The sequence below is a fragment of the Martes martes genome (assembly GCF_963455335.1).
Source record: "Martes martes genome assembly, chromosome: 13".
Taxonomy (NCBI): Eukaryota; Metazoa; Chordata; class Mammalia; order Carnivora; family Mustelidae; genus Martes; species Martes martes.
The window spans coordinates 75,416,167-75,444,133 of record NC_137901.1 but is presented as its reverse complement, the minus strand read 5'-3'; the positions used below and the strand labels follow the sequence as shown (position 1 = coordinate 75,444,133).

Sequence of the window (27,967 nt, the reverse complement as noted above, 5' to 3'; positions counted from 1 at the left end):
ACACTTTCTGGATATTGTATCACTTTCTCATTTACTCAGTTCATTCAACAGGCGTGTATGGAGTGTCTCTGCTGTCCATAGGAATTTGAGGTCCAAAAGTGAACGGAACGGTCACTGTGTGTTGAGGGCGTTCAATCACCCTGGGGAGGGGGATAGAGCCAAACAACATATAAACAAATATATTTGCTATAATACATGGGAAATATCTCTTGCTTAAATAAATATCGGCAAATTTCTTAGCCTAAGGCAGGTACAGATAAAGGTCAGATAAATGAAATAGGATGTCAAGTAGTGAAAAGGGTTTGAGAGAAAAAGAAAGCAGACCAAGGGGAGCAGGGTGATGGGGACGGCTGTTTAGGCAAGTGGTCAGGGAAAGCTCTGGACAAGGTGACATTTGGGCAGAAGGAACACATGACAAGCCCACCGGGGAGTTATAGAGATGTTGGGATCTGCTGGGTTCAACCCAGCATCCTGACTTAGGAGCTACAGAACTCCCTATCAAACGCGTCCATCATACGAGGCTCACCTTCCTCCTCTGTAACATGGGGATAAGAATGACAGCACTCATTTATTTCATGGGTTGGTTGTGAGGACTGAACCCCACCAGGTGCATCAAAGGAACAGGCAGCTATTCCGCTTGTGCATGTTACCTCGTGTAGCGGGTTGAACTCTGCCCTCTCCGGGGAGACATCGAAGTCCTCCCTGTCAGGACCTGTGTATGTGGCCTGATTTGGAAACAGGATCTCTGCCGATGATCAAACCACGATGAGGTCCTTGGGGTGGGCCCTCATCCGATGTGACTGTGTCCTTACGGAAATGGGAAATCCAGACACAGAGGGAGACACACAGGGAAATTGCCGTGTTGGAGGTACGCTGCCACAAGCCAGGGAAACCCCGAGGTCCCCAGCAAACCACCAGGAACTAGGAGAGGAGCATGGAACAGATTCCCATGGTCCTGAGAAGGAGCCAAGCCTGGCAACAGCCTGATTGCAGACTTCTGGTAGCCAAAGCCACGAGGCGACAGATTTCTGTTGCATAAACCACGTGGCCTGTGGTTCTTTGTGGCAGCAGCTCGAGGAAATGAATACACCTAATATTGTCATTTCCCTGGGTGCAGAAACTGAAGCTCCAAGCAGAGCTGGTCTTCGAACCCAGGCCAACCAGCCCCCAGGGGCCATGTACAGGTCGTCAACCTTTCTAGCCCAAGAGGTCACGGTTTGGATGTGCTCCCCTGTGCAGGGAATGGTGGTCTGAGACCCAAAGCCTCAGTCACAGGGTGTGGTGTCCAGGGATGGATCTGGCAAAGGGTGGTATCCCCCACTCCTGGTCAAGGTGTCTCTCTGGGCGGGTTGATGGCACCGGCGGCCAGGCAGCCTCAGAGTCCAGTGTTCCTGGATGTTGTCTAGAGGCTCCCTTCCTCTACCTACTTCCTGCTTCAACCTATGGGTTTTCCCTTCTAGGTGGGCAAGCGAATGTTTGTTGGGCACATACTGTGCGTTGTGTCCTCTGACAATCACTATTTCATCTTAATTCCACAGTAGGAGAAAGTCCCTAGTTCTGTAATTTTTCCAATAATAAGGGGCAGTTCCTAGGCCCCTCCCCTATTCCACACGAAGCATGGTGGGGGAGGGGGACACTGGCTGGAGATCGGGAGGACCTGTGTGTGGAACTGGGGGTTGACAGCAGTCTGATATCAAAGTGTGTGCTCTTGGACCTCCTGCCATGTGCTTCCCAACTGTGCTCTGATTTCCTTTTTGCCTTCTTTTGAATAATTTCATAGTTGGCATTTATTATTATGATTTTTTTTTTAAAGGAAGCTCTAGGCCCAACGTGGGGCTTGAACTCATGGCCCTAAGATTAAGAGTCCCATGCTCTATGGTGCTTTGGTTTCCTTAAACATCAGTGCAAGACCACACAGGTAGAGAGGGCAAAGCTGGGCTGCCAATTGAGTCTGCCTGTTGCACTCCAGAGTCCACGACCTTAATCACTCCCCGCACCTCCCCACCCCCGGAAAGGTAACTGTGGGAGAAGAAGGAGGGATAAACTCCGAGAAGGAAAAGTAAAGAGAAGGGGTCTGTTCTACCAGATATTAAAATACATGATGAAGCTGCAGAAATTGAAACAGAATGGACACTGGGTTAGAAAGCCACAGATCGATGGAGAGTTCAGGAATAGACCCAAACAAAAAGAGGAGTTTAGTGAATGATAAAATCAGGTAGGTATCTGTAAAGAAAATCTGAGTGACTTACCCAGTGGTTTTTGTGCCATTAGCTAGCCAGTACAGCAAGATCCATACCCTGCGTCTAGTCTCCAAAATTAATTTCAAATAAATCAAATATCTAAGTGTAAAAAAACCAAAAAGGGCACCTGGGTGGCTCAATTGGTTAAGTGCCTGCCTCGGTCTCAGGTCATGATCCCAGGGTCCTAGAACAGAGATCCACATTAGGCTCCCTGCTCAGTGGGGAGCCTGCTTCTCCCTCTCACTCTCCCACTGCTGTTTTTTTCCTCTCTCTCTCTCAAATAAATAAAATCTTTAAAAGTAAATAAATGTGAAAAAAAGCCCTCAGAGGTTCTTAAAAGTCTGTGCAAGTAATTTTTTTTAAAAGATTTTATTTATTTATTTGACAGAGATCACAAGTAGGCAGAGAGGCAGGCAGAGAGAGAGGGGGAAGCAGGCTCCCTGCTGAGCAGAGAGCCCAATGGGCCACCCAGGTGCCCCTGTGCAAGTAATTTATAATAAGGGGCAGGGAGGGAAGGGGGGAAGCAGGCTTCTAAATATGATGTTAATGGCAGAAGCCATGAAGGAAAACAAAAAGATGAGTAGATTTGATAGCAAAAAGTTTTAAAAATCTTTGTATGACAAACAAATTGGGGAAAATGTTTGCAACAGAAATTCTCACAATTCAACAGGAAAAATAGCCAGCTCAATTCAAGAGAAAAATGATAAATACATACATAAATGCATGAGTACATACAAACATACCGACCTAGGCACTTGGTAAAGAAATTCAAAAGGGGGGACACCTGTGTGGCTCATTCGTTAAGCGGCTGCCTTTGATTCAGGTCTGGGATCGAGTCTTGCATCAGGCTCGCATTGGGCTTCCTGCTCAGTGGGAAGCCTGCTTCTCCCTCTCCCATCCCCCCTGCTTGTGTTCCCTCTCTGGCTGTGTCTCTCTCTGTCAAATAAATAAATAAATCTTAAAAAAAAAAAGAAAGGAAGGAAGGAAGGTAGGTAAGGAAGGAAGGGATCCAAAAGGACTCATCACCATATGAGAAGATTTGCAATGTCACCAGCTGGGCTGGACGGAGGCTGAGGCCTGTGTTGTGTGGGGGCTGGGCAAAACCTAGGAGGCTTTCACTCTTGGGATGGTGCAAGTACAGGGTGGGCATCTCCTTAAATTTGTCAATTGATAGAGCCCTTCTGGAGGGCCATCTAGCAAAATGGATCAACATTTTATTTTTTATTATTATTATTTTTAAAGATTTTATGTATCCATTTGTCAGAGAGAGAGAGCGAGAGAGAGCGCACAAGCAGGGGGAGCAGCAGGTACAGGGAGAAGCAGGCTCCCCGCTGAGCAGGGAGCCCTATGCTGGACTTGATTCCAGGACCCTGGGATCATGACCCGAGTCGAAGGCAGATGCTCAGCCGACTGAGCCACCTGGGTGTCCCTGGAGCAACATTTTATTATTATTATTATTATTATTATGTTTTTAAAGATTTTATTTATTTGTCAGAGAGAAGGAGAGAGAGAGAGCACACAAGCAGGCAGAGAGGCAGGCAGAGGTGGTGAGAGAAGCAAGCTCCCCGCCAAGCAAGGAGCCCAATGCGGGACTCGATTCCAGGACCCTGGGATCATAACCTGAGCTGAAGGCAGTGGCTTAACCCACTGAGCCACCCAGGCATCCCCGGAGCAACATTCTAAACATGAAAACTCTTTAGCACAATGATTTCATTTTTAGGAATCGAGTCTAAGGAAATAATTAGACGAGAGTGCCAAGAAACATGTTCAGGATATTTCTTTGTAACATCAAAAAAAAAAAAAGTATCGGGACAGTCCCCCATAGGGACTAACTTGAAAAACTGTTACATCCGTAGACACTAGTACCCTGTGCGAGATGGATGCTGTTGTTCCCTAGTTGCTCAGAGAGATATTCCAGGACCTACCACACTGATAAGTGAACAGAACAGGAGACCTGGCAACATATAACACAATCCCATTTTTTCACTCGGATATTCATCCGACATTTTTTTAAAAAGATTTTATTTGTTTATTTATTTGACAGAGAGAGACACAGGGAGAAGGAGAACACAAGCAGGGGGAGTGGGACGGGGAGAAGCAGGCTTTCCCACTGAGTGGGGAACCCAAAGTGGGGTTTGATCCCAGGACCCTGGGATCATGACCTGAGAAAGGCAGATGCTTAATGACTGAGCCACACAGGTGCACTTATTTTTTTTTTTTAAGATTTTATTTATTCATTTGGCAGACAGAGATCACAAGTAGGCACAGAGGCAGGCAGAGAGAGAGAGAGAGGAGGAAGCAGGCTCCCTGCTGAGCAGAGAGCCCGATGCGGGGCTCCATCCCAGGACCCCGGGATCATGACCCGAGCGGAAGGCAGAGGCTTTAACCCACTGAGCCACCCAGGCGCGCCTGGGTGCCCTTATTCATCAGACATTAACAGCCCCTATTTGCTAGTGGTGGGATTGGCGGCAGGTGATGAGCCCTTTCTTCTTTACCCCTTCAGTGTTGTACACGTTTACAGAGTTCTGATGACCTTCATACTTAGAAAAGTTAAAGTAAAACTTCAGTTTCTCTGAGGGAGAGCAGCTACGCGCTAACTTGTTCTACAGCTTCACCTGCCCCACCTTGAATTCCTTGCGGGATGCAGAATTCTGCCTCCGCAGGGAATTCTCTCGTGAATGATTCTTTCGCCCTAACCAAGAGTATTTCAGAGCTGCTAGGAGGTCATGCTGTTTGTCAACCAGCCACTGGAACAGAAGGATCTTTGACTCCCAGAGCCTCACCCAAATATACAGAAATTGCTTCCAGAGGTCCTTTTGGGGGGCTCTTTGGGAAGCTTCTACCAGCACGAGCAGCGAGCTTTGGGGATTTAGAGTAGATTCTTCAGGGCCTTAATGATCACTGAGACCACGTGAGCCCTATACCCAGTCTGTGGGACTTCTTTCCTTCTGTCTTTCCCTCTCTCCCTCCCCCCCTTCTAAAGATTTTATTTATTTGTTTGTCAGAGAGAGAGAGAGAAAGAGAGAGCACAAATAGGCAGAGTGGCAGGCAGAGGCAGAGAGAGAAGCAGGGCTCCCTCCTGAGCAAGGAGCCCAATGTGGGACTCGATCCCAGGACCCCGGGACTATGACCGGAGCTGAAGGCAGCGGCCCAACCCACTGAGCCACCCAGGCGTCCCCCCCTCTCTTCTAATTGATCTTAATTTTAAATGCGCAACTGTATAAATTTTTATGTATACATATTCCCATAACCACCAATTTATTAAGGAGCACATTTCCAGCCTCTCAGAAGATGTCTTTGTGCCCCGTTCTCCTCAGTGCCTCCCCCAGAGGCAACCGATCTTCCCACATCCTCTATTTATTAATTTTAAATTATTTTTAATTAATAATTAATTTATTAATTTAAAACCATTAATTTGTTTTGCCTTTTTCTTGTATTTCACAAATATGGAAGCATGCTGTATGGGTTTCTTCCTCTGTATGGCTTCTTCTGCTCAACATAGCAACTATGGCATTCCTCCGGGCTGTTGCATGTGGCAACATTTGACTTTTTCATCGCTGTATAATATTCCATGGTGGGAACTGTGCGAGAACTCCACCACTGGTTTCATTCATTCTCCAGCCGATAGATAATTTGAGTTGTTTCCACTGCTGGGCTGTGAATGTTCTTGTACAAGCTTTTTGGTTGAGGCATGTTTTAATTTCTTTTGGGGATGGGTGTAAGATTCAGGGTTCCTGGGTATGGGGATAATTGTGTGTCTAGCATGAGTGGACATGGGGAACAAGTTTTTTAACTGAAGGGAGGGCTGATCATAATAGTCCCTAGTGTATGGGGCTGTTGTGAGATTAAATGAGATAATCCAGAGCACCTGGGATGGCTCAGTCCATTAAGCTTCTGCTTTTGGCTTGGGTCATGGTCCCGGGGTCCTGGGATCAAGCCCAGTATCAGGCTCCCTACTCAGCGAGGAGTCTGCCTCTTTGTCTCCCTCTTCCTCTGCCCCCGACCCCCAGCTCATGCTCTTGCTTGTGAACACTCTCTCTCAAATAAATACATAAATAAACTTTTTTTTAAACGAGATAATCCAGGCAAAGTATTTAAAACTGTCATGTCATGGGGTTCCTGGTCAGCTCAGTTGGCGGAGAACAGGACTCTAGATCTCAGGGTTAGGAGTCTGAGCCCTGTGTAGAGATCACTTAAAAAGAAACCCTTTAAAAAAAAATAATACAGGGGCCCCTGGGTGGCTTAGTGGGTTAAGCCTCTGTCTTCGGCTCAGGGCATATCTCAGGGTCCTGGGATCGAGCCCCGCATCGGGCTCTCTTCTCGGCGGGGAGCCTGCTTCCCCCTCTCTGTCTCTGCCTGCCTGCTTGTGATCTCTCTCTCTCTCTCTCTCTCTCTGTCAAATAAATAAATAAATAAAATATTTTAAAAAATACATAAAACTGGCATACTGAAATTTACAAGATATACATCATTGCTGGGATAAGAGTTGGGGGGCACGTGAAGCTATCTGGTGAATTTCTGTTCACTTTAAATTAACTGTTAATTTTAAATATTCCCATGATGAACTAGGGGCACAAGGAATTAGGGACGCAAGGTCATGTGGTATGAAAGTGATACATGACTATTATTTTATTTTATTTTTTTGTTTTTTTTTAAAGATTTTATTTATTTATTTGACAGACAGAGATCACAAGTAGGCAGAGAGGCAGGCAGAGAGAGGAGGAAGCAGGCTCCCTGCTGAGCAGAGAGCCCGATGCAGGGCTCGATCCCAGAACCCTGGGATCATGACCTGAGCCGAAGGCAGAGGCCTCAACCCACTGAGCCACCCAGGGGCCCCATGACTATTATTTTAAAAATTCAAATGAAATAGAAATATATAGAGTAAAAAGTAAAGTTCACTCCATCTTTTAAAAAATTATTATTAAAAAAGGGACACCTGGGTGGCTCCGTTGGTTGGGTGTTTGCTTTCAGCTCAGGTCATGGTCCTGGGGTCCTGGGATGGAGCCCCGCATCAGACTCCCTACTCAGTGGGGAGCCTGCTTTTCCCTCCCCTACTCCCGCTGCTTGTGATTGCTCTTTCTCTATCTCTGTCAAATAAAGAAAAAAATCTAAAACTTAAAAATTAAAGTTATTATTGAAAAATACCATGCACTAAGTTTTTTCTATGCATTTTCTTATTTTATCCTCGCTTGTTTACTCGATGATGCTGAAGACAGGGAAGTGGAGGCTGGATCTTCAAAGCTGACCCAAAGGATGCCTGACTTGGGGCTGGTTAGTCCCTGTCTCCGGGCCTCAGTCTCCCCATCCACACAGTAGGCGCCTGGTAATCCTTTGGCTCCAATAATCACAACTCCACGCCTAGCCCTGGCAGAGGAGGGACCTGGAGTTCTGCCGCCCGTGTCTCTGGGATACGGCAGCAAAGAGCCACGCATCCTTATGGCCCAAACAGGCGTTGCCTTGAGTCTCTCCTTGGCCTCGTGCATCCAGCATCCAAGAATGGCATTAGGCTGGCCGGCTGGCCGCTGGAGGCCCTGTCCTGTATCTGTGGCCTCCCCACAGGGCTGCCAGGCTGATCAGGCCCACAGTGGCCAAGGGAACAACCCTCCCTTCCCCCCAGGGTGGCAGCAGGAAGAGGGAAGAAAGAGGATCCTCTCCAGCTGGCCCGAGAGACAGACCTCCTTGTCCCCATCAGCCCTCGCGCCCTCCCTCCCGCGAGGGCTGTCCCCAGGGGCTTGGGATCAGCCAGAGAAGTCAGGCAACTTTTCAGGGACCAGGAGGGGAGGGGAGGGGAGGTCTCCCAGCCTGTGAGCAGCACAGTGCCAAGCCCCGCCCCTTGCTGTGCCCTGTCCGTAACTCTAGATTTTGACCCTGAGCTCCAGTCCCAGTTGGCGGGCAGAGGGCTGAGGACAGGACGCCCCAGAATCGGGAGGCTCCCCTCAGGAGATAAGATCCTGCGTCTACAGCAGCTGTCTCTTCAGAAGTCTGGAAATCCAGGTGAGTGGGGGTGGCGGTGCCCTGGGACTCAAAGTCCTCCCAGTGCCAAGGAGAAGGCTCCATGTCAGAGCCCAAGGCAGGCGACAGCTCTGTGGCTAGGCAGGTGCCTTCACCTCTCCAGATCTCCTTCTCCTCCTCTGGAAGACGGGGATCATAATCACCTCTTATAGGGCTAGTCTGAATATCAAAAGAGGTGATGAACAGAAAGAGATAAGCACAGAACCGGGCAAGTAGCAAGTACTCAGTAATTGGTCATTATTATTGGGGGACAGGGGGCTGGTAGCCTGCTTGTCAAGCATTTATTGAATCTGTTCCTTTTAAAGGTATATTGTGAAAATATCAGCGGCAGAAGAAGTAGCCGTATGGAACAACCTGATTTAGTTCATTCAAATACCTCGCCCGATTTTTTTGTAACAAGTCTCCCTTTTTTTTTTTTTTTTTTTGCTACACGCAAATAGCAATCTAAGGCACAAGCTGCCCTAAATTCTTTTTGAGGGACAAGGGAGGTTATAAGCAAACAAACACGAGACTAAAAAGCAAGCAGAAAGCGTCAGGTGCCCACTTACCGACTGCTAGTTAATAGTTACCTAGCACAGTGTGGAAAGCGCAGAGCAGGGTCCAGGTCCCAGTGCTGTCCCACACTGGCTGTGTGACTTTAGCAGAGTGACTTCCTCTCCCCGAACCTCAGCCCGGAGCGATTAAGAGGAAGAAGCAAGAGGACCATCTGTACTGAACCTACATGTGCATGGCGAGGGGCAGACGCCCCAAATTCCCCTCCCTCCCCACGCTGACGGAGACATTATAATTACACAAGCACGCAGATAAATGTGAGAACCTCGGCATCTGCCTGGACGTACCCCGCCCCCCGCCCCCGAGCATGCTTGGTTGAAGTAAGGGCATAAGACACGGGAGAAGGGCCACACTAACGGGAACGCCAGCAACAGTGAGAAATGGCTGACCTAGCACTCGAGCCATGTGCATGCCAGTCCCCAAGTTCATGATCCACCTGCATGAATGATTTTAACCGGAGGCTGGATCTGTCCGATCCTGAAGCTTGGCTTCTGCTTCGTGGAAGAACGTCATGCGTTTGTATTGTGCTTTAACGCACACGCACAATTTGCTCTAATCAGCATCAGATTAGATTCACGCAGCTGAAGATGATTGACTTGAGGAAAGACATTCTTCCTTCTCGAGTCTGTGCCTACCAGCAACACACTAAGAATTCGCACGCACATTGTATGGTATGGGTTCTTTCAACCAGGACCCTGAAATACTGTCTCTTTATTTTCACCTGCTTAGCTCTCGGATGTTTTTTCAAATAGTGTGATTTGCCAGCTTCTCTTGGTGTTGTTTAGGGACACGGGCTCTGCTGCTCACGGGTGTCTGAGCCTCACTTGCTTCATCTGGAAAATGGGCATAATGATAACCCCGAGGGTTATCAGAGGATGAAAGGAGATAAAAGCACGTAAAGTCCTTAGTGCAGCGACTGCAACATGCTAGCAGGCCTATTGCCGTCTCTGTATGGCCCGTTCTTTTCCTGATTCGACCTACGGAGACTTTTTCATCCCAAGACCACACAAATCCTTTTATCACAAATGCATCATTTTGGTTGAGTCCCTCCGCTTTTCCGGGCCTCAGTTTCCCCGTCTGCATGACAATGTCTAACTCATCTTTAGAACTTTATGCGCTGGAGAAACTGAGTCCCACGCTGTGACTTGTCCCTGTTCGTCTTGGCCATTTGGTCCAGATGTTGTTCTGGGCGTCCCCCAAGCTCTTCTCTTCAGCACGTGCCCCTGCTCCTAATCAGAGGCTTTGACACACCTGACCAGCCTGGTTATTGAAAGACAGGCCGTGTGCCTGCTTTGCTTCAGTCCGAGGTCTCTTTCTCCCTGCCAACAAACCTATAGGGTTTTCACGCTCTCCTCATCCCTCACTACCTCTCTTATAGAAACAGTTTCTTTTTCTCCATCCTTTGCTCGTTTTCTAGGTGGCAAGAGAATGGGAAAAAAAAACCACACACACACACACAAAAAAAAAACTCGGGCCCTGGAAAAGGCAGAGTGGGGTTCAGACCCCATTTTTCCTCTAACCTTGTTATGACCTTAAATAACTTAGCTTCCTCTCTCTGTCCTCGGCTCCCTCACCTGTGAACTGGGATGGTGAAAATCAACTGGTAATTTATGAGCTTCCCAGTGCTTAACCAGTATTTTCTCTTCTGATCCTCATAAAAACTTGAATCATTCATTCATTCATTCATTCATCCCTGCTATAGGCAGGGCACTATTCTAGGCCCTGGGGATAGGGCAGTAGATAAAAACCCCTGCCCAGGGTCCAGTTGGTTAAGTGTCTGATTCTTGGTTTCAGCTCAGGTCATGACCTCATGGGTTGTGAGATCGAGCCCTGTGTCAGGCCCTGGGCTCAGCAGGGCATCTGCTTGAGCTTCTCTCCCTCTGCACTCCCTCCGCCCCCACCAACTTTTGCACTCTCTCTCTCTCAAATAAATAAATAAACCTTAAAAAAGAAATGTCCCTGTCCTCCTGGAGCTGATACTCTGGTAGGGAGACAATGGGCAGGAAGCTTTGTTAACCCTTAAAAGTCCTCAGTGAGGATGACCAGCTCAGCCCTGTTTGCCCCAGGACTCCTCTGGTTTTCTCTCTCAGAGTCCATGTCCTGGGAACATCCTCAGTCCTGAGAAATGGAAGAGATTGGTCACCCTCGCTCAGTTAAGTTAAGCGACTTGCCCAGGGACACACAGCTGGTGTGGACCAGATGCCAGGCTATGAACCTGCGTATGTCTGACCCCCAGCCTAGGCTGTTACTACCGCCTCCGGATTCATTCGGGGTATTTGGAAATTACAGGAAAGCCCTCGATTCTTGCCTTCTTATTGTTAATGCACAAAAGGGGTCAACATTCCAGAGTTCCGCAGAGAGAGTCAGAAGGCCCAGAGAGGGGAAGTAACTTGGTCAAGGCCACAAAGTCAGAAGCGAAGCCGGGTTTGATTCTCCCTTCTTCCTCTTCTCCTTCCCTTGGTGTTCTTTCCCTTGTTATCTTCAAGATGCCGGGGGACAGAAGGAGGTCACTACATATTGAGGGCCTACTCTGTGCCAAGGGCCACCAGAAACTTCTGCCAGGCTAGTGGATTCATTTTCAGGTGACCCTGTGAGGTCAAGGTCACTGTTAGTTTACAGAAGAGGATATTGAATCTCTTAAGTCAAAGTAGTGGGGAAGAGGGGTGGGAGGAGCCTAGGGGTCCTTGAGAGGGTCTGCCCCTGCAACCAAGCCCCGCAGAGGGAAGGACAATGAGCAATGCCTTTCTGTTTCCTGGTTTTATCTCCAACTTGGCTGCTGAAACCCCAACGGAGTCCAGTTCTTGTGGGCTGGAGCCGTTTTCCCCTTTTACAAAACTAGGCCATATTGAGAATGTCCTGCCGTTCAGGGCCACGGGGTTGCCAGGAGGCTCGGTCTGTGGGAAGAGGGCTGTGAGTGTAGAGGAGGGAAAGTTGAATTTGGCCCTTCCGGGCATAAACAGTCCCCTTGTTCTGCCTCAGCAGGAGCCCACAGGGTATTTCCCTGCTGTGCCCAAGCAGCTTCAAGGTCAAAAGCTGGTAGGCCTTTTCAACTTCTGAGGACCTAGCCAGCCCAGCCCCCGAGGCGGGCCCTGAGTGGGTGTGCTGGAAGACCTGAGTTCTATAAGTCAGACCTGCACCCACTCGCTCCCAGCTTGGCACACAGTAGGTGTGCCGTACGTGGACATTGAGTTTTCTTGAACTGAAATGAAATCCCAACAACATCACTACTGGCTGTGTGACCTCAGGTAACTTGCTTCACCTCTCTGAGCCTCTTTTTCCTCATCTGAACAATGGGGCCAATAACACCAGCCCCAGCCTCCTAAGGACGTGGGGAGAAGCACTCAGCACTGGGGTTGCACACAGTGGGTGCTCCACAAATGTCCGTAAACGATTTCTTTTGCACTTGACGCTATGTTGAGGTTTTCACGCTGGCCATCTAGTTTTAAACTCCCATCTGTTGTCCAAGGCATGAGTCCTTTTTCCCACCGTTTCTCAGAAGGTGAAGGCTCACGAGCATCCTGCCCAAAGTCAATGGCCACTAGGTGGCAGAGTTGAGGCAGCGCTGAAGCTGGAGCTCACCGTCCTCGCTGCTGCCTCCCAGTCTGCGGCTGGCCAGAAAACTCTCTCCGGTCCTAGTTACGTTCCTGGCTTGGGGCAAGGTCTTTGAGCAAGGCTCCCCAACCACAGCTGCTTCACTTACCCACTGTGTGACCTTGGGCAAGTTGCTTTGCCTCTCTGTGATTCCATTTTTCTGTTTCTGAGGGTCAGTAGGAGGATCAGTATAGAAGCGCTTGGCGGTGTCTGGCACTTTCTAAGCTTTCAGGGGACGACGGCGACGGTGGTGACGGCACACTGCAACCTTTCCTCCTTGCAGGCTGGCACGATGCGCGTGGTGGTGATCGGAGCAGGTGTCGTTGGGCTCTCCACTGCCCTGTGCATCCATGAGCGTTACCATTCGGTCCTGCCGTCACTGGATGTGAGGGTCTATGCGGACCGCTTCACCCCGTTCACCAACAGCGATGTGGCTGCCGGTCTCTGTCAGGCCTACCTCTCGGACCCCAGCAACCCGCAGGAAGTGTGAGTGAGGGTCCCAGAGGGCGGCCTGGGGAAGTGGAGGGGCTGAGTTCAAAGAGGGGACACTCCCTCTCAGGGTTCCCATCAGCAAGAACAAGCCCCTTGTTGGGAATGCAAGTTGGTGCAGCCTCTTTGGAAAACAGTGTGGAGATTCCTTGAGAAATTAAAAATAGAGCTACCCTGTGACCCTGCAATTGCACTACTGGGTATTTACCCCAAAGATACAGATGTAGTGGACAGAAGGGCCATCTGTACCCCAATGTTCATAGCAGCAATGGCCACAGTTGCCAAACTGTGGAAAGAGCCAAGATACCCTTCAACGGACGAATGGGTAAGGAAGATGTGGTCCATATACACTATGGAGTATTATGCCTCCATCAGAAAGGATGAATACCCAACTTTTGTGTCAACATGGATGAGACTGGAAGAGATTATGCTGAGTGAAATAAGTCAAGCAGAGAGAGTCAATTATCATATGGTTTTGCTTATTTGTGGAACATAAGGAATAACACAGAGGACATTAGGTGAAGGAGAGGAGAAGTGATTTGAGAGAAATGGAAGGGGGAGATGAACCAAGAGAGACAGTGGACTCTGAGAAATAAACTGAGGGTTTTGGAGGGAAGGTGGGTGGGAAGTTGGGAGGGCCTGGTGGTGGGTATTAGGAGGGCACGTATTGCATGGAGCACTCAGTGTGGTGCATAAATAGTGAATCTTGGAACACTGAAAAAATAACATTAAAAAAAAAGAAAAAGCATCTTGTCAAGGCTTAGAAGAAAATGCTACTGAATAGTAAGCCCTACTATATGCCAGACCAATGGAGGCTTTCCTCCATGCCTCCCCTAAACTGGGTGGCTGTGGATGCCATGTGCATGGATGGATCAGGAATACTTGGATATTTTTTCCTAGTTTATTTATTTAAAGGTCATTTTCATCTAATTTCCCCAGGGGCTAACAAGAAACAGAGCCCTTTGGGGGCATCTGGGTGGCTCAGTCATTTAGGCAGTTGCTTTCAGCTCAGGTCATGATCCTAGGGTCCTGGGATCGAGCCCCACATGGGGGGGTGTCTCTGCTCAGTGGGGGGTCTGCTTCTCCCTCTCCCTCTGCCACTGCCCCTCTTTGTGCGCTCTCTCTCTCTCTCATTTCTCTCTCAAATAAAAAAAATAAAATCTAAGAAAAAGAAAACAGAGTCCTTCAAATCCCAGCAATAATTACAAAGAAGGACAAAATGCACTAAAGTCCTTGATACTGGGTACAGTAGGGGGCAATTTTGCCCTAGGAGATGTATTTTTTTTCCATATATAAATTCATAAAAAGATCTTTCAGTTTATTTGAACTAATTCCAATTGCCATTTTTTTTCTCTTAAAGATTTTATTTGGCAGAGATCACAATTAGTCAGAGAGGTAGGCAGAGAGAGAGGAAGGGAAGCAGGCTCCCTGCTGAGCAGAGAGCCCGATGCAGGGCTGGATCCCAGGACTCTGGGATCATGACCTGAGCCAAAGGCAGAGGCTTTAACCCACTGAGCCACCGAGGCGCCCCTCCAATTGCCATTTCTAACAGTCTCTTGGCTGTATTTAACAGCTTAGAAATCTATCTCCCCCGAATTTGCCTATTGCGACAATCATTTTTTAAAAAAAGATTTATTTATTTCACAGAAAGAGATCACAAGTAGGCAGAGAGGCAGGCAGGAGAGGGGGAAGCAGGCTCCCTGCTGAGCAGAGAGCCCGATTCGGGGCTCAATCCCAGGACCCTGAGATCATGACCTGAGCCGAAGGCAGAGGCTTAACCCACTGAGGCACCCAGACACTCTCGACAATCATTTTTATTTAACAAGTTTTAAATGTGTTTATTTTAGCTCCAGTTAGGTAACATACAGTGTTACATTAGTTTCAGGTGTGCACTACACGGATTGAATGCCTGGTGCTTGCCACAAGTGTTTTCCTTCATCCCCATCACCTATTTCCCACACCCCCCACCCACCTCCTCTCTGGGAACCATCCCTTTGTTCTCTATAGTTGAGAGTCTCTCTTTTTCTCAGTTGTTTTGTTTCTTTAATTCCACAAAGGAGTGAGATCATAGGACATTTGTCTTTCCCTTATTTCGCTTAGCATTATCCTCTCTAGCTCTGTCCCTGTCGTTGCACATGGCAAGGTTTCATTCTCTTTTATGGCTAAGCAGTAGTCCATTGTATATATAGACCACATCTTTATCCATTCATCAATTGACGGACGCTTGGGCTGCTTCCGTGTCTTGGCTATTGCCAATAATGCTGCTGTGAACAGGATGCATGTATCTGTTTGAATCAGTGTTTTTGTATTCTTTGGGTAAATACCCAGTAGTGTGATTGCCGGATCATAGGGTAATGCTAGTTTTAACTTTCTGAGGATCCTCCAGGTGGATGTTTGGGTAGGTGGATGACCAGGTGTAGCAAAGGTTATTTTGTCTGTTTAGAAACTGTAAACTGGGGGCCCCTGGGTGGCTCAGAGGGTTAAAGCCTCTGCCTTCGGCTCAGGTCATGATCCCAAGATCCTGGGATCAAGCCCCGCATCGGGCTCTCTCCTTGGCGGGGAGCCTGCTTCCTCCTCTCTCTCTGTCTGCCTCTCTGCCTACTTGTGATCGCTTTCTGTTGAAAAAATAAATTTTAAAAATCTAAAAAAAAAAAAAAAGAAAGAAACTGTAAACTGCTGGCTGCTTCAGGAAAGAATCCCCAAGTGTGTAAAGACTCAAACAGAAGTTACATTCTCCCATAAATTCTAAAACCGATGTTCCTGACCAGTGGAGATAATTCAGGGGCCCCGGTTCCTTGCATCTCACAGCTCTGCTGTCCTCCTCTGTGGCTTCTCATGTGGCCACAGTACCTGTGTCATCATGCCTTCTGATGTCACTAGGCTTTGGTTTTGGAAGGAGTACAGCATGAAGATGACGTGTGCAGTCTTAGGGTCCATTGGGCGGAGTGCAGTCACGTGACCGCACCTGGCTGCATGGGAGCCGAGGATACGTAGCCAGGTTCTGTGCCCAGGAAGAGGAGGAGGAAAGTGTTCGGGAGCAGCAAGCCAAGGTCTCCTGCTGGCATTTGTATGGAGGGGGGAGTGCTTGGAGTGCCTGAATTGTGGGACAGATCTCAAAGCGGGCCCAAGCCATCATTTAAACTTGCAGCTACATGATCCCAAGGCTGAGGTGGGCTCCAAATGGTTGTGCTGGACCACCCCTTGCTTCCTACCTTCTCTTTCCTATCAATGGGGAAAACTACTAGAAAGTCTGGGGATAGGGAAGACCCATAAGCATTTGAGATATTGCAGAAGGGAACGTGGTGGGTTTCTGAATTTTGACCTATCCCCACCAGCCTGGTCACAATCCCAATGCAAGCCAACCCTAAGAGATTTCTCATCCAGCTCGGGGTATTAGGTGACCGAGAATCTGCGGGATCCTTCCAGGCATTGGAACCGGCAGACCTTCGACTATCTCCTGAGCCACATCCATTCTCCCAACGCAGCAAACATGGGCCTGGCCCTAATCTCAGGCTACAACCTCTTCCGTGAAGCTTTTCCGGTGAGTGAGGCGTCCTTGATCACAGACCAGAGCTGGGAGCCCAACTCTAGGGAGTACTTTGAGCCTTGTAGGCGACAGCCTCTTACATTCAAATCAGCTTTCCTTTAAATTCTATTTCTGCTTTAAAATTATTTTTGGTTCTGATTTTGTCCTTAAATTGGCAGAGACCAAAGAATTTTCTGATGAACCAGGGGAACCAGCCTTTGGTTGAGGCAAATCCAGACACGTCCTGTAGTGGTAGTGATTTCATGCTGAAGTCACAAGGTTACCTGGGCCCCTGGAGATGCCAGGACTTTCCACCAAGAGAGACTAAAACACTCATCGTGGCACCGGAGACTTACTTTGTACCAGGCCCTGTGCTAACTACTTTACAACTAGTGACTTGTTTAATTCTCATAATAACCAGCAAGTAAGTGCTATCATTAGCCTCTTTGTACAATGAGGAAATAGAAGCTCAGAGAAATGGAGTAACTTCCTGAAGTCACAAATCTCTTACATGATAGACCTGGGATTTGAACCCAGGTTGTCTGGGACCCCATGGTGCCCAATGCGCTAAGAAGGACATAGCCTTGGGGGATGTTCTCAAGTTGCTTGGAGGAGATGGTTTTGGCTGGGCGTCCAGAAACCCAGGCCAGCTCTCTAAGGCTGAGTCAATGTTTAGCACCGGGCTACGGACATCAACCATATTATCTGTTCTCTTCCGTGGGACCAAGAGTGATTATTAACTCCATGATACAGACAAGAAAATGGAAGTCTCAGAGAATTCAAGGTGGTCTCTGGGGAGGCCCAAAACTCCACCAGGTTGTCTGATTCTATGCTCTGCTGCCTCCCACACTCATCCTTGGTATAACCCTCACTGTCAGTGGTTTCTGTCCCATTTCTGACTCTTACCCTATCACTTGCCCTCAGCCTTATTCTCACCTTAACCTTCCTTCATATAGCATCATGGTTAAGACCATGGACTCTGAAGCCAGACTGTGTTGGTTCAGCTCCATTGTTTATTAGCGGTGTGACTTTAGACAAGTTGCTTAACCTCTTTAAGTCTCAGCTGGCCCATCTGTGAAAATGGAGATAAGAATAGTATGTATCTCAATGAATTGTTGGGGATATTAAATGGATAGGTATAAGTAACATACTTGGAAAGGCACCTTACACATGGTACACATTGGACAACTTTCAATTCACTTCCACTCATCCCCTGTGCCTCCCTCTCTCTTCCCTTGGCAGGATCCTTCCTGGAAGGACATAGTTCTGGGATTTCGGAAGCTGACCAGCAGAGAGTTAGACATGTTCCCTGATTATAGGTGAGGTTATTGTCAGGGGCAAAGGGGCTGTGGTCCCATGATTCAGACAGATCTGCCCAGAAAGCAGCAGAAGATGGAGGCACCAAGTTTCCTATCCCATCCAAATCCAAAAGCCACTGGTACATTGGGCTCCTGCTGCTCTGTCCAGCTCCTTTGGAGAAGCCACCCACCCAACGGGGCCCTGGGCTAAGATGGTGGGGGATATGGAGTCACAGATCTGAAGCTCAGAAGCTCCATGTCACTACCCTCTTTTGTAGATGAAGAAACTGAGCTACAGAGAGGCTGACATCCCAAGGTCACACAACCAAGCAACCAAAATGAGATTCCAACCCAGTCTGTGTGACTCCAAACACCTCTATTCTTCCCCTTGCAGCCTGATGTCTCTTTGGTCCTCCCCTCACCCCACCCTATACCTGAATCCCCTCTAAGAATGCACATCCAGTCTCCATGTGCACACCCCAATGTCAGAGATGGGTTTTCTGATAAAAAAATTTTCTTTGCACTGAAAACCAGTCCTCATTTGAACTTCACTCAGTGGTCCTGGCTCTACACTTAGGGGTCCCCCAAAGTGAGACTCCTCCCACCTCCATTTGAAAGTCTGAATATCATTCTGATTCTGATTCTTTATCACCTCTCTTGCCTGGTTTTGACTCTAGCTATGGCTGGTTCAACACAAGCTTGATTGTGGAGGGGAGGAGGTATCTACCATGGCTGACTGAAAGGTGAGAATTTCAACTTTGGTTTAAGGAAAGCACCTCCCAAGGACCAGGGTGTCTACGGACAATTGTTTATGGGATTTGTTTTTGTTTTTGTATTTACAAACCTCAAATGTTAAAGGAAAACTCAGTCTTGGTGGGAGCTATCATTGGTTCTGATCACCTCTGTGTACTAAACCATGGTTTCCATATCTGATTGGGCATCAGAACCACCTGGGCAGCTCTTGATGTGTGATGTTTATTATTGACCTCACCAAAATCCATAGTGTTTGTGTAATTGTTTTAAATGGATTCTCTTAAGTTTTCCAGACATATTTACATCGTTTGCAAAACATAAGTTATCTTTTATTTTTATACCTCATTTTTTTTTCTTGTCTAACTGCTGTGGCCACTACCTCCAGAACAATGTTAACTAATACAGGGGATAGTGGTTGTCTCTGCCTTGTTCATGATGTTAATAGAAATCCTGCAGTGTTCTAAATTAGCAAACACTAACTTAAGAGACATATTTATATTTATATTAGTATTAAGGAAGATTCCATATATTTCCTATGTTTTACTATTTTATTAAGATTAAAAAAAAAAAATCTAGAGTGGATTGCAGCTTTTGTCAAATGACCTGAGGAGAGTTTTAGAAATGCAGATTTCAGGACCCAACTTTATATCTACTGAATCAGATCCTCTGGGGTGGGGCTTAGAAAATTGTGTTTTAAGAAGTTCCCTTAGTGATTCTAATTATCAGCCAGGTTTAGGAATCATTACACTAAATCATAGTTATTTCTCCTAACATTAGGATACTTGTGACTCCTATTCAGCCTCTAACTAAACTAAAAACCTCACTTTTTCTATCTTTAGGAAATAGTCCTGGAGTTATGCTTCACCTTTCATAGGATTTACTTCCTGTTCTTTTCATGTTTCTCCTACATCTCTAAAAATGACAGTTATTTTTCCTCTGGGACATTTTGAGGGAGGGGTAGATGTCCCCAGCCCACCTTCCTCCTCATGCCTTGCTTCTGACAAAGGGGTTTTTAGCATTGGTCCAACTCTGCCCCTTCTCCACCCTGCATCTCATTCTCTTTGATGGTACAAAGCAATGTGGTGGTAGTAAGAAGAGTTTTGAACTAAGAGGTCTGGGTCTAAGTCCCAATCCCATCATTAACTCACTGTACGACCTTCACCAAAGCTCTTCTCCCATCTCCATCTGCTTGGCAAGGGGCTTGGGCCATCTCAGGTTTCTCAAGGGACATTTCATGGACCACTAGTCTATCAAGGTGCTTATGAATTGATCTGATCTGACTACACAGCCATTTTCTCAAGGGGCATCCTGTGGGACTAACATCCACAGAAGGTTCTTTGAGGGAACACCCACCATGCCATCTTCTTGGAGAGATGGGACAAAGAACTGAATACTGGGCTTTTTGATGTGTCTGATCCCCCCAGGTTAACTGAGAGGGGCGTGAAATTCTTCCACCGGAAGGTAGAGTCTTTTGAAGAGGTGAGTTGAAGGGCTGGAAGGGGCTGGATGTGGGAGAAAGGTGAAGAGGGGAGGCCTCTGTTTCCTGTTGTTGGTTTGGGGGCCCCCTGGTCAGACTCGCAGGGTTCCCTTGAGGCCTGTTCTTGTCTTCAGGCCTTTCTTCAACCACACAGAGACTCAAGCATTCTGTCTTGATGTTGGTGGCTAGAACAAAGGGATGGTAAGATAGTGGTGGACATTAGGGGCTAATCTACCTCTGAGCCTCCATGGGTTTTAGTGCCAGAGAGCTAGCTGCCTCTTACCAGTATCAGCTGCACTCCACTCTTGAGTTCCAGATACTTGGTTGCCTCCTACATAAATCAGAGTTACTGTTTCTGCAAAGTCAAGGCTCTTAGCTGACTTGGTTCCAGAGTGACACCATCATCAGTAACAATGATAGTAGCAGCTATCACCATTAGGCACTGGCTCAACACCAGGAGCTTTGTTGCAAGACTTTACTCAATCCTAGCACCTAGAATGTGCTTGGCATGTGAAGGTGTTGGTAAATACAGCTACTGGCATTATATATGAGTACCTACTCCAGGTTGAGTCCTAATGGGCACTTGGGATACATGGTTGACTCAGACACAGCCCCTTATTCCCAAGAAGCTCACAGTCCATTGTAGTAACTACTGTCTCTTGAATGACAACAGTGCCTTGCAATGTGTATGTCCCATGACTGCCCTGTGAGGGGAGTCCCTGGCACTGGTCTGGGGGGTTGGGTGCCCATCATGCTATACCCTTGAACTGTCAAGTATCCCATACCTTCACAGAGCCTGGGGTTCCCACATGCCTTCTGAAAATGCCTCAGCAGAGCAGAAGGCAAGAGAATGAAATAAAAAGGAGTCAGAAGGAGGAAGAGAACTATCTCTGCATCTGACTTCTTCTGGGAGGTCCCAAGAAGCTTTCCCCCACTCCACAGTCCTCCTTCCTGAACACTTTCACATCCAGGGTCACACTGGATCCTCACACAGCCTAAAAACAGATATTACCAACCCTACTTATTAGGGAAGGCAGATGAGCCTTGAGGAGGTGATGGGATATTTCTGAGGTCACATAGCAGGTAAGTGGGTGGAGTGGAGATCTGGAGTCTTTTCCTCATTGAGTCCCCTCCCTGCTGTTCCATAGGGAGCAGAGAGCTGCAGGGTGAAGGGTGGAGGGAAGGAGGAGGCAGGGGATACCAGGGACCTCCCCCCACTCCCATGCCACCTGCTCTGTTCATTGCTGTCAGGTGGCAAGAGATGGTGCTGATGTGATTGTCAACTGTACCGGGGTGTGTGCTGGGGCATTGCAGCCAGATCCTCTACTGAAGCCAGGCCGGGGACAAATTATTAAGGTGAGTGTAAAGGTGAGGGATGGAACCTGCTGATTTTCTTGACAGATTGTAGCTGCCTGCTTATTTCCTCTCCGAAGATAGAGGATGTGTTGGGGACATCTGTTAGAGGAGCCTCACAGATTTCGGGCAATTGACATATTAAAGAAATAAGAAGGACCAACATAATCCCTCCAAACATTCTCTTTTTTTTTTTCATAATATAGCAAAGCATGCATGTATGTGTTTGTATCTATGTAGGAGTTGCATATTCATGTATTATAATAAAAAGAGCAAACAATTTTGGAGTGTTTATTAAATGCCAGGTACAGGTGTGAGCACTTTATTGTGTTATTAATTTAATCCTTACCGGAACCCTTTGAGATGAGGTCTATCATACAGCCATTGCTATTTTATAGATGGGAAAACTGAGGTACAGAGGAATTAAGTAACATGCACAAGTGCTCATGGTAGTGGGTTGTGGAATTGGGATTGATACCCTGGCAACCTGGTTTAAGAGCTTGTGTCTTATAAACATCATCCCACATTGCCCCTCACTGTGTATGTGTGCCTGTGTGTGAAGGATGCCCATTTGTGGACATGTGTGTATATGTGTGCCTGTGTGAGTGTTGGTGTGTTCCTCATGTGGGCTAATGTGTACGCATATTGTTCATGTGTGCTGGGCTTTTCTGTGGTCATGTAAGTGAGAATGTGTGATATTTCAGGGACCAGGGATGGCTCTTCCTGCAAGGGCAAGCAGTCAGTGCAGATTTGGAGTACAGGGGTCAGTGGAGTGCTGAGGAATGGGCTTTGCCACACTTGTCAGAACATCTAGGCAGACAGGGGACCAGGGCAGGGAAGACCAGTGATCCAACTCCTCTAATGAGACTTGTCTGCCCTCAATCAACAGGTGGATGCCCCTTGGATGAAGCACTTTATTCTCACCCATGACCTAGAGAAAGGCATCTACCAGTCCCCATACATCATCCCAGGGTAAGAATCTGACATCTTAGGGCAGAAGAAGGGACACCTTCATGCCCTCTCCAGATGCTGCCCACCCCAGGCTCTTTGCTTAGTCCCTGCAGGTTTTTTCTTCCAATGTTTTCTAAGTGAGGTTGAGCCATTAAATCCCTGGAAAGGCAGGGCTCAGCCTTAATTGGACTCCATCTTGAATACGCTTTTGGACAACAGGAGTGGTGATCCTGGAGACAAGGGTAGTGGGTGTGAGGGCAATGACACTGGAAGATGTGAACAGGTATAACAGGAGTGTGGTGGGAATAGGGATCTGGGTTGTTGGTGATGATGGTATTAATGGGAGAGGAGATGATGTTAGTGAAGATGATGGTCATGTTGATGGGATGACAATGTCATCGAGATAGTGGTGATAGTGGAGATAGTACTGTCATTGTTGGGAAAGTTCACAGGGGTGGTGATTGGGACAAGGAAGATAGAGTGCTAACATTAATGGGGGTGGCGTGGTGTTGATGAGGAGGTTGATGATGATGGCAGTGATTGGGAGTGGAGACAGTATCTGGTGCTGACTGAGAAGATGCCATCAATGATGATATATAGTGGAGATGACAAACTCAAAGGCAGTGTTAATTCATGTTGACTGGGACATTAATGTTAAGTGGGGCTGTGCTATCTTCATTGGAATGTTAGTGGTGTGGCAGAGGTGACATTATCAATGGCAACATGAATGCTGGTGGTGGAAATGGTGAATGGGGTTGATGGTGATGACATATTCATGGTAGCAAAGAAGGCAGTTGTGAAGATGATGTTGTTGACATAAATGACATTTTTCCAGTTTCATTAAGATATAATTGACAAATGGTGAACATTTACAACGTATGTGACAATTTGATAATTGTATATATTGTGATATGATTACCACAATAAGATTAGCTAAGACATCTATCATGTCACATAATTATGATTTCCCTGTGTGTAGTGAGAACATTTAAGATTCACTCTCTTGAGGCACTTGGGTAGCTCAGTGGGTTAAAACCTCTGCCTTCTGCTCAGGTCATGGTCCCAGGGTCCTGGAATCGAGCCCCGCATCAGGTTCTCTGCTCAGCGGGGAGCCTAATTCCCCCCCATCTCTGCCTGCCTCTCTGCCTACTTGTGATCTCTGTCAAGTAAATAATAAAATCTTAAAAAAAAGATTCAATCTCTTAGCAATTTTCAAGTATGTAATACAGTAATTGCTAACTATAGTTACCATGCTATACACTGAAAGAGATTATGAGGTTGACAGTGACATTAATGGTAATAGTAGAGATGGTGGTGGGTGCTGATGACAGTCGCAATTGCAATGGTGTTGATGGTGGTGTTAGCAAGGATGACAATGCGGATGGTCGCGGGGATTTAGGTAGAGATGTCTGGAAGGGCGAACATAGCAATGGCCCCCATTCATCTCAAAGGCTACATTTCCCTTCGTCAATGACCCTCGTCACTTTTACCTAGGATGCAGGCAGTGACCCTGGGAGGCATCTTCCAGCTGGGGAACTGGAGTGAGGTAAACAATATCCAGGACCACAATACCATTTGGGAAGACTGCTGCAGACTGGAGCCCACACTGAAGGTAAGGTGGGGAGGGGTATTGGTACCCTAGACCAGGGTCTTGGTAACTTGATCACAAGGCCCCTTGAGGATGGGAAGACACTGCCCCCCCGGGGTTAACTGGGCAGATTTATTCTAGCAAGGGGCTGTGAAATTCACTAGAATTTGATAACGAACAAGGAAGTCCTACTGTGAACTGGTGACCCCTATTGATCCTTGACTAAGAGTTGCTGTCTTTCGAGGTGACATCCCTAAAAACACTTTAGTCTGTCTGCACAAAGAGCAGATACATTTGTCCTCGAAATCTCAGTGTTTGCTGTTTGTGTGTTTTGAAATCTCAGTTTTTCCCTTTGCCTGTTGGTGGCAATGACTGTGGTGGTGTTGATGGTGATGAATGCGCTCATTCAGGCAGGACTATTGACATCATGGTGGTGGCTAGTAGTGGTGGTTGATGGAGATGGAGTCATCAATAGAACCGGTAGTGATGTGGTAAGAGTGACAATAATGATGTTGGCGGCTGATAAAGGTGGTAATGATGGTTAATGAAAGTGATGGTGTTCTTGTTGGTGATGATAATGAGACTCCAAAGCTAACTCTATCACCTAAACATGGCAGCAGAAAAAAAAAAAAAAAAAAAGAGGATCCAGAGATGCATTCTTAACACCTTTTTTTCCAGGATGCCAAAATTGTTGCTGAATTTACTGGACTCCGGCCAGTACGTCCCCAGATTCGGCTAGAAAGAGAACGGCTTCACTTTGGATCTTTAAACACAGAGGTATGCTCTCCTGGCAAGGAAAGCGAAGTCCTCCCCTACCCCTGATAGGCTCTGGCATTTCCAGTCTTGCCTGACATCTGGCTTCACATAGCCTACTGGCAGGCCAGGACAATGCTGGCTAACCTCCCCTCCTCTGTAAAGAAACTGAGGTTCAGTGATGGTAAGGGACTTGTTCAAGGTTACAGAGAGGATGGTGCACCTCGGTTTGTCAAAGCCTGTGGTCCAACGACCTCACTGAATCTTTCCTTCAGCTCTTTGGGGCAGGGACTGCTTCCCCACGCTTCAGGTGAGGATAATGGGGATCTAAGACCTGAAGTCATTTGGTTAAATCAGACAACTGGTGAAGGGCATGGCTGGGAGGTGGTTTGAACTTGACTCCAGAGCCATTTTGCAGATGTCCATTTTGTGGTTGCTCCATCAGCTCTCTGGGGTTCCTCTTTCATGTTCCTTCTTCTGGGGTAAGAAGGGGGCTTATTGAGATGGCGGAAGATGCCCTGGCTTAAGAAACTGACCTGACCAGGTGGTAGCTGGGGTCGCCACAGGAATGCCATCCTCCTCATGTAGGTCCTCCTTCCTCCCTTACGCTGGGCACGTTGGGTATGTGTGTGTGTGTGTGTGTGTGTCTGTGTATGTAGGACAATTTTGTGTATGTGATATGTATATATGGGATGTGTATGTGCTTGCATGCCTGTGTACACACATACAGAGGAAAGAGTCATATGTGGAGTCAGACTCCCTGCTGATGGTTTTAGCTTTAAAAAAGGCCCCAGGGGTCTTGTCTCTGTCCCTGGGACAAATTAGCATGCTAGCCAGAGTACCCCCTGTAGGATGTCCTGGCTTTTCTTTCTTCCCGAAGTGGGTAGAAGAGTCTATTTATTAACACAAGAGGTTTGGCATTCCAGAGCAGAATGGAAATGAGAAAGGTGATTTAGGGAACTTCAAACAATTTGATTGGGGGAGGGAATCCCTGACCTCAAATTCCAGATGACTCTACTTTTCCCATGCTGAGTGTATAAAGCAGGTCCATCTTCTAAGCAAAAGAGAGCCTAGGGTGTCGATCTCCAGCTCCCCGAACAGTCCCCTTCCTGGAGCTCTTGGGGCCCCACCATCCTGCCAGGGAACTCAAAGGCCCTCTGGTGCCCTCTGGCTTTCCCCAGAACTCTTCAGGGAGCTCCTGAGTCTTCCAGGGCCCTCCTGGCTACCTTCTCTCTTGCCTCTCCCAGGTCATCCACAACTATGGTCATGGAGGCTACGGGCTCACCATCCACTGGGGCTGTGCCATGGAGGCCGCCAAGCTCTTTGGGAAGATCCTAGAAGAAAGGAAGTTGCTCAGGATGCCACCACCCCACCTCTGAAAATGCTACCACCCCAAGGTCTCCCTGTGCCCCTCAGCCAACCAATCAATGTTACGCGCCCCCCCGCCCCGGGCTGTCACTCACCCTCCACTTCTACCCTGGTTCCTTTCTGCAAGAGACACAAGATGAGACAGAGGCAAGTTGGGCCCTAGTTGGGACTCACTCTGATCACTGGGGTCTCTACCCACTCTGGGCTGCACAGAATAAAGAACAGCTGGGGGCTGTTACATTCTAAGTCCTCAGAAGAAAGGAAAGCTCAGAAAATCAAAGGGGCCAGCAGAAAATTGAGACAGTTGAGGTTAGGTAACTTGAGGACAAATTATATTAACATATTAAAAAGGTTCTGAAAAGTCCTGCAACAAAGACATCTAATTGATGTTCTTTCATCCGGACCTAAACTTATTTAGCTATGGAACCCTTTTTGCCCAGAGCACTGATGCCACAGAGTGCACTTGAGGGAAGGCTGTGATAGATCTCATTGTAGGAAGTCACATGCAGAGCTGGAGTGCAGGGAGGCAGAAGAGGGAAGGCGTTGAACTAACAACATGATACCCATTCAACATCCGGGATTCCCAACAGCTTCAGCGACTTGCTGAATGGTCCCATGGTAACCCCTAAGGAGGGGCTGCCAGAGGTTTCATCCTACAAGGAACTGAACTCACCAAGCATAATCCTTGTTTGGGAGAAGATTTAATGTCTCTCTTCTGTTCTGACTGGTACCCTCTGAGATGATAAACAGACTTCCAGATGTTTCTGAAAGCCTTAAGTGAACCTAGAGGGCACCTTAGCATCTTTATCTCTAATTATCTGTATCAGGCTCTGGGGTGGAGTTTGCATCTGTCTGAGTTTTTGAGAAAGACCAGAACCTGGAGGAAGCCTTCACGCACCTGGGACCTGTGGCACCCTATGTACTGTGATGAGGTCTTGATTGGCCCACATCACGCCGTCTACATCCATGCCATCACTATCTGCTCCTTCCCACGCTGTGTCGCCTGGTGGGGTCTCCATGAAGCATTTGTCATGATTTTGACCGACGCTGAGCTAAGTAGAGTGAGGGAACTGAGATCTGTTAGAGTTCCCATCCTAATCATAAGAATAAGAATAAATTATTAATTATTATTATTATTATTATTATTATTATACCTAAAATGTATTGCCTTCTCACTGGGCATCGGTACTCAACTCTTGCACACATTACTCGTATAATGTGCAGTCACACACACAACTGCCCACAAAGTAGCTCTCATTCCCATTTCACTGGTGAACATGGTACAGAGAGGTGGTTCTGGCTAACAGCTGAGAAGGAGTAGGAAGGAGATCGAGAGCCAGGCATTGGGTGATTCAAGTGCCCCACTTCCAACCAGTGCACAACACCGAATCCCAGGCTGGGACGTGAAGATCCAGCTATGCAGGAAGCTGCTGAGTATTCCCTCAACTCCTTTAGAAGGAACTAGCTCCCTCCTCCTCAGAGCCTCATTGGGTCAAGTCTAGGGACTCGCCCAAGATTGGTTGGGGGCATCTCCCGGTGCCTGGAGTGGAACACAGCATTCAGTATTGGGCCAAAGTAATGACTTTCCCCAATCTAAAATTCCCGAGGGAGAGAAACCCCTACCAGTCAAGGCTAGGTGGTCAAGCAGGAACCCCGTCGAACTTAGAAGACAGTGAACTGAAAAAAAAATACAGGGGCCCGGAAGTCCACCCTAAACCCTTCCTGCTTTCTTTGTAAATGGTAAGAACCTCTTTGCAATGTGGTTTCCACTCCATTCTGCCTGAAATTCAGAGCAGAAGGAGCATGGGGAACATTCCCCAACCCACGTGACATTGGAGGAGGTTTAGCAATACTTAATTTCTCCACCTTCCCTTCACCTCCCATTCCTGCTCTCTCCTTGAAGGTGATCTATGACCATATTTTTCAATGAATTCTTGGCAGCTTGATGAATTTAGGGAGTATTATCGTTCCTTGTGGAATCGCCTCAGTGCTTTTGTCGAGAATCAATTGACCATA

General features: G+C 47.5%; 1 protein-coding gene across 1 annotated transcript; it reads left to right on the top strand.

The window, feature by feature from the left end:
* The first annotated feature begins 8,119 nt into the window (after positions 1 to 8,119).
* Positions 8,120 to 27,081, top strand: DAO (D-amino acid oxidase). Its single transcript, XM_080822089.1, has 11 exons — positions 8,120 to 8,234; positions 12,679 to 12,881; positions 16,311 to 16,425; positions 17,653 to 17,729; positions 18,386 to 18,451; positions 19,886 to 19,940; positions 21,190 to 21,294; positions 22,181 to 22,263; positions 23,737 to 23,854; positions 24,509 to 24,607; positions 25,831 to 27,081. Exons 2-11 carry the CDS (start codon positions 12,688 to 12,690, stop codon positions 25,960 to 25,962), a joined length of 1,044 nt encoding a protein of 347 aa, XP_080678215.1. The 5' UTR covers positions 8,120 to 8,234; positions 12,679 to 12,687; the 3' UTR covers positions 25,963 to 27,081.
* The last annotated feature ends 886 nt before the right edge of the window (positions 27,082 to 27,967 follow it).

What these genes read in the sequence shown, in the direction of transcription:
- DAO (XM_080822089.1), top strand. Translation starts at nt 12,688, where the DNA reads ATGCGCGTGGTGGTGATCGGAGCAGGTGTCGTTGGGCTCTCCACTGCC. An exon ending in GCCGGGGACAAATTATTAAG is followed by an intron (nt 21,295 to 22,180) that starts GTGAGTGTAAAG and finishes CTCAATCAACAG; the next exon opens with GTGGATGCCCCTTGGATGAA. An exon ending in TCCCCATACATCATCCCAGG is followed by an intron (nt 22,264 to 23,736) that starts GTAAGAATCTGA and finishes ACTTTTACCTAG; the next exon opens with GATGCAGGCAGTGACCCTGG.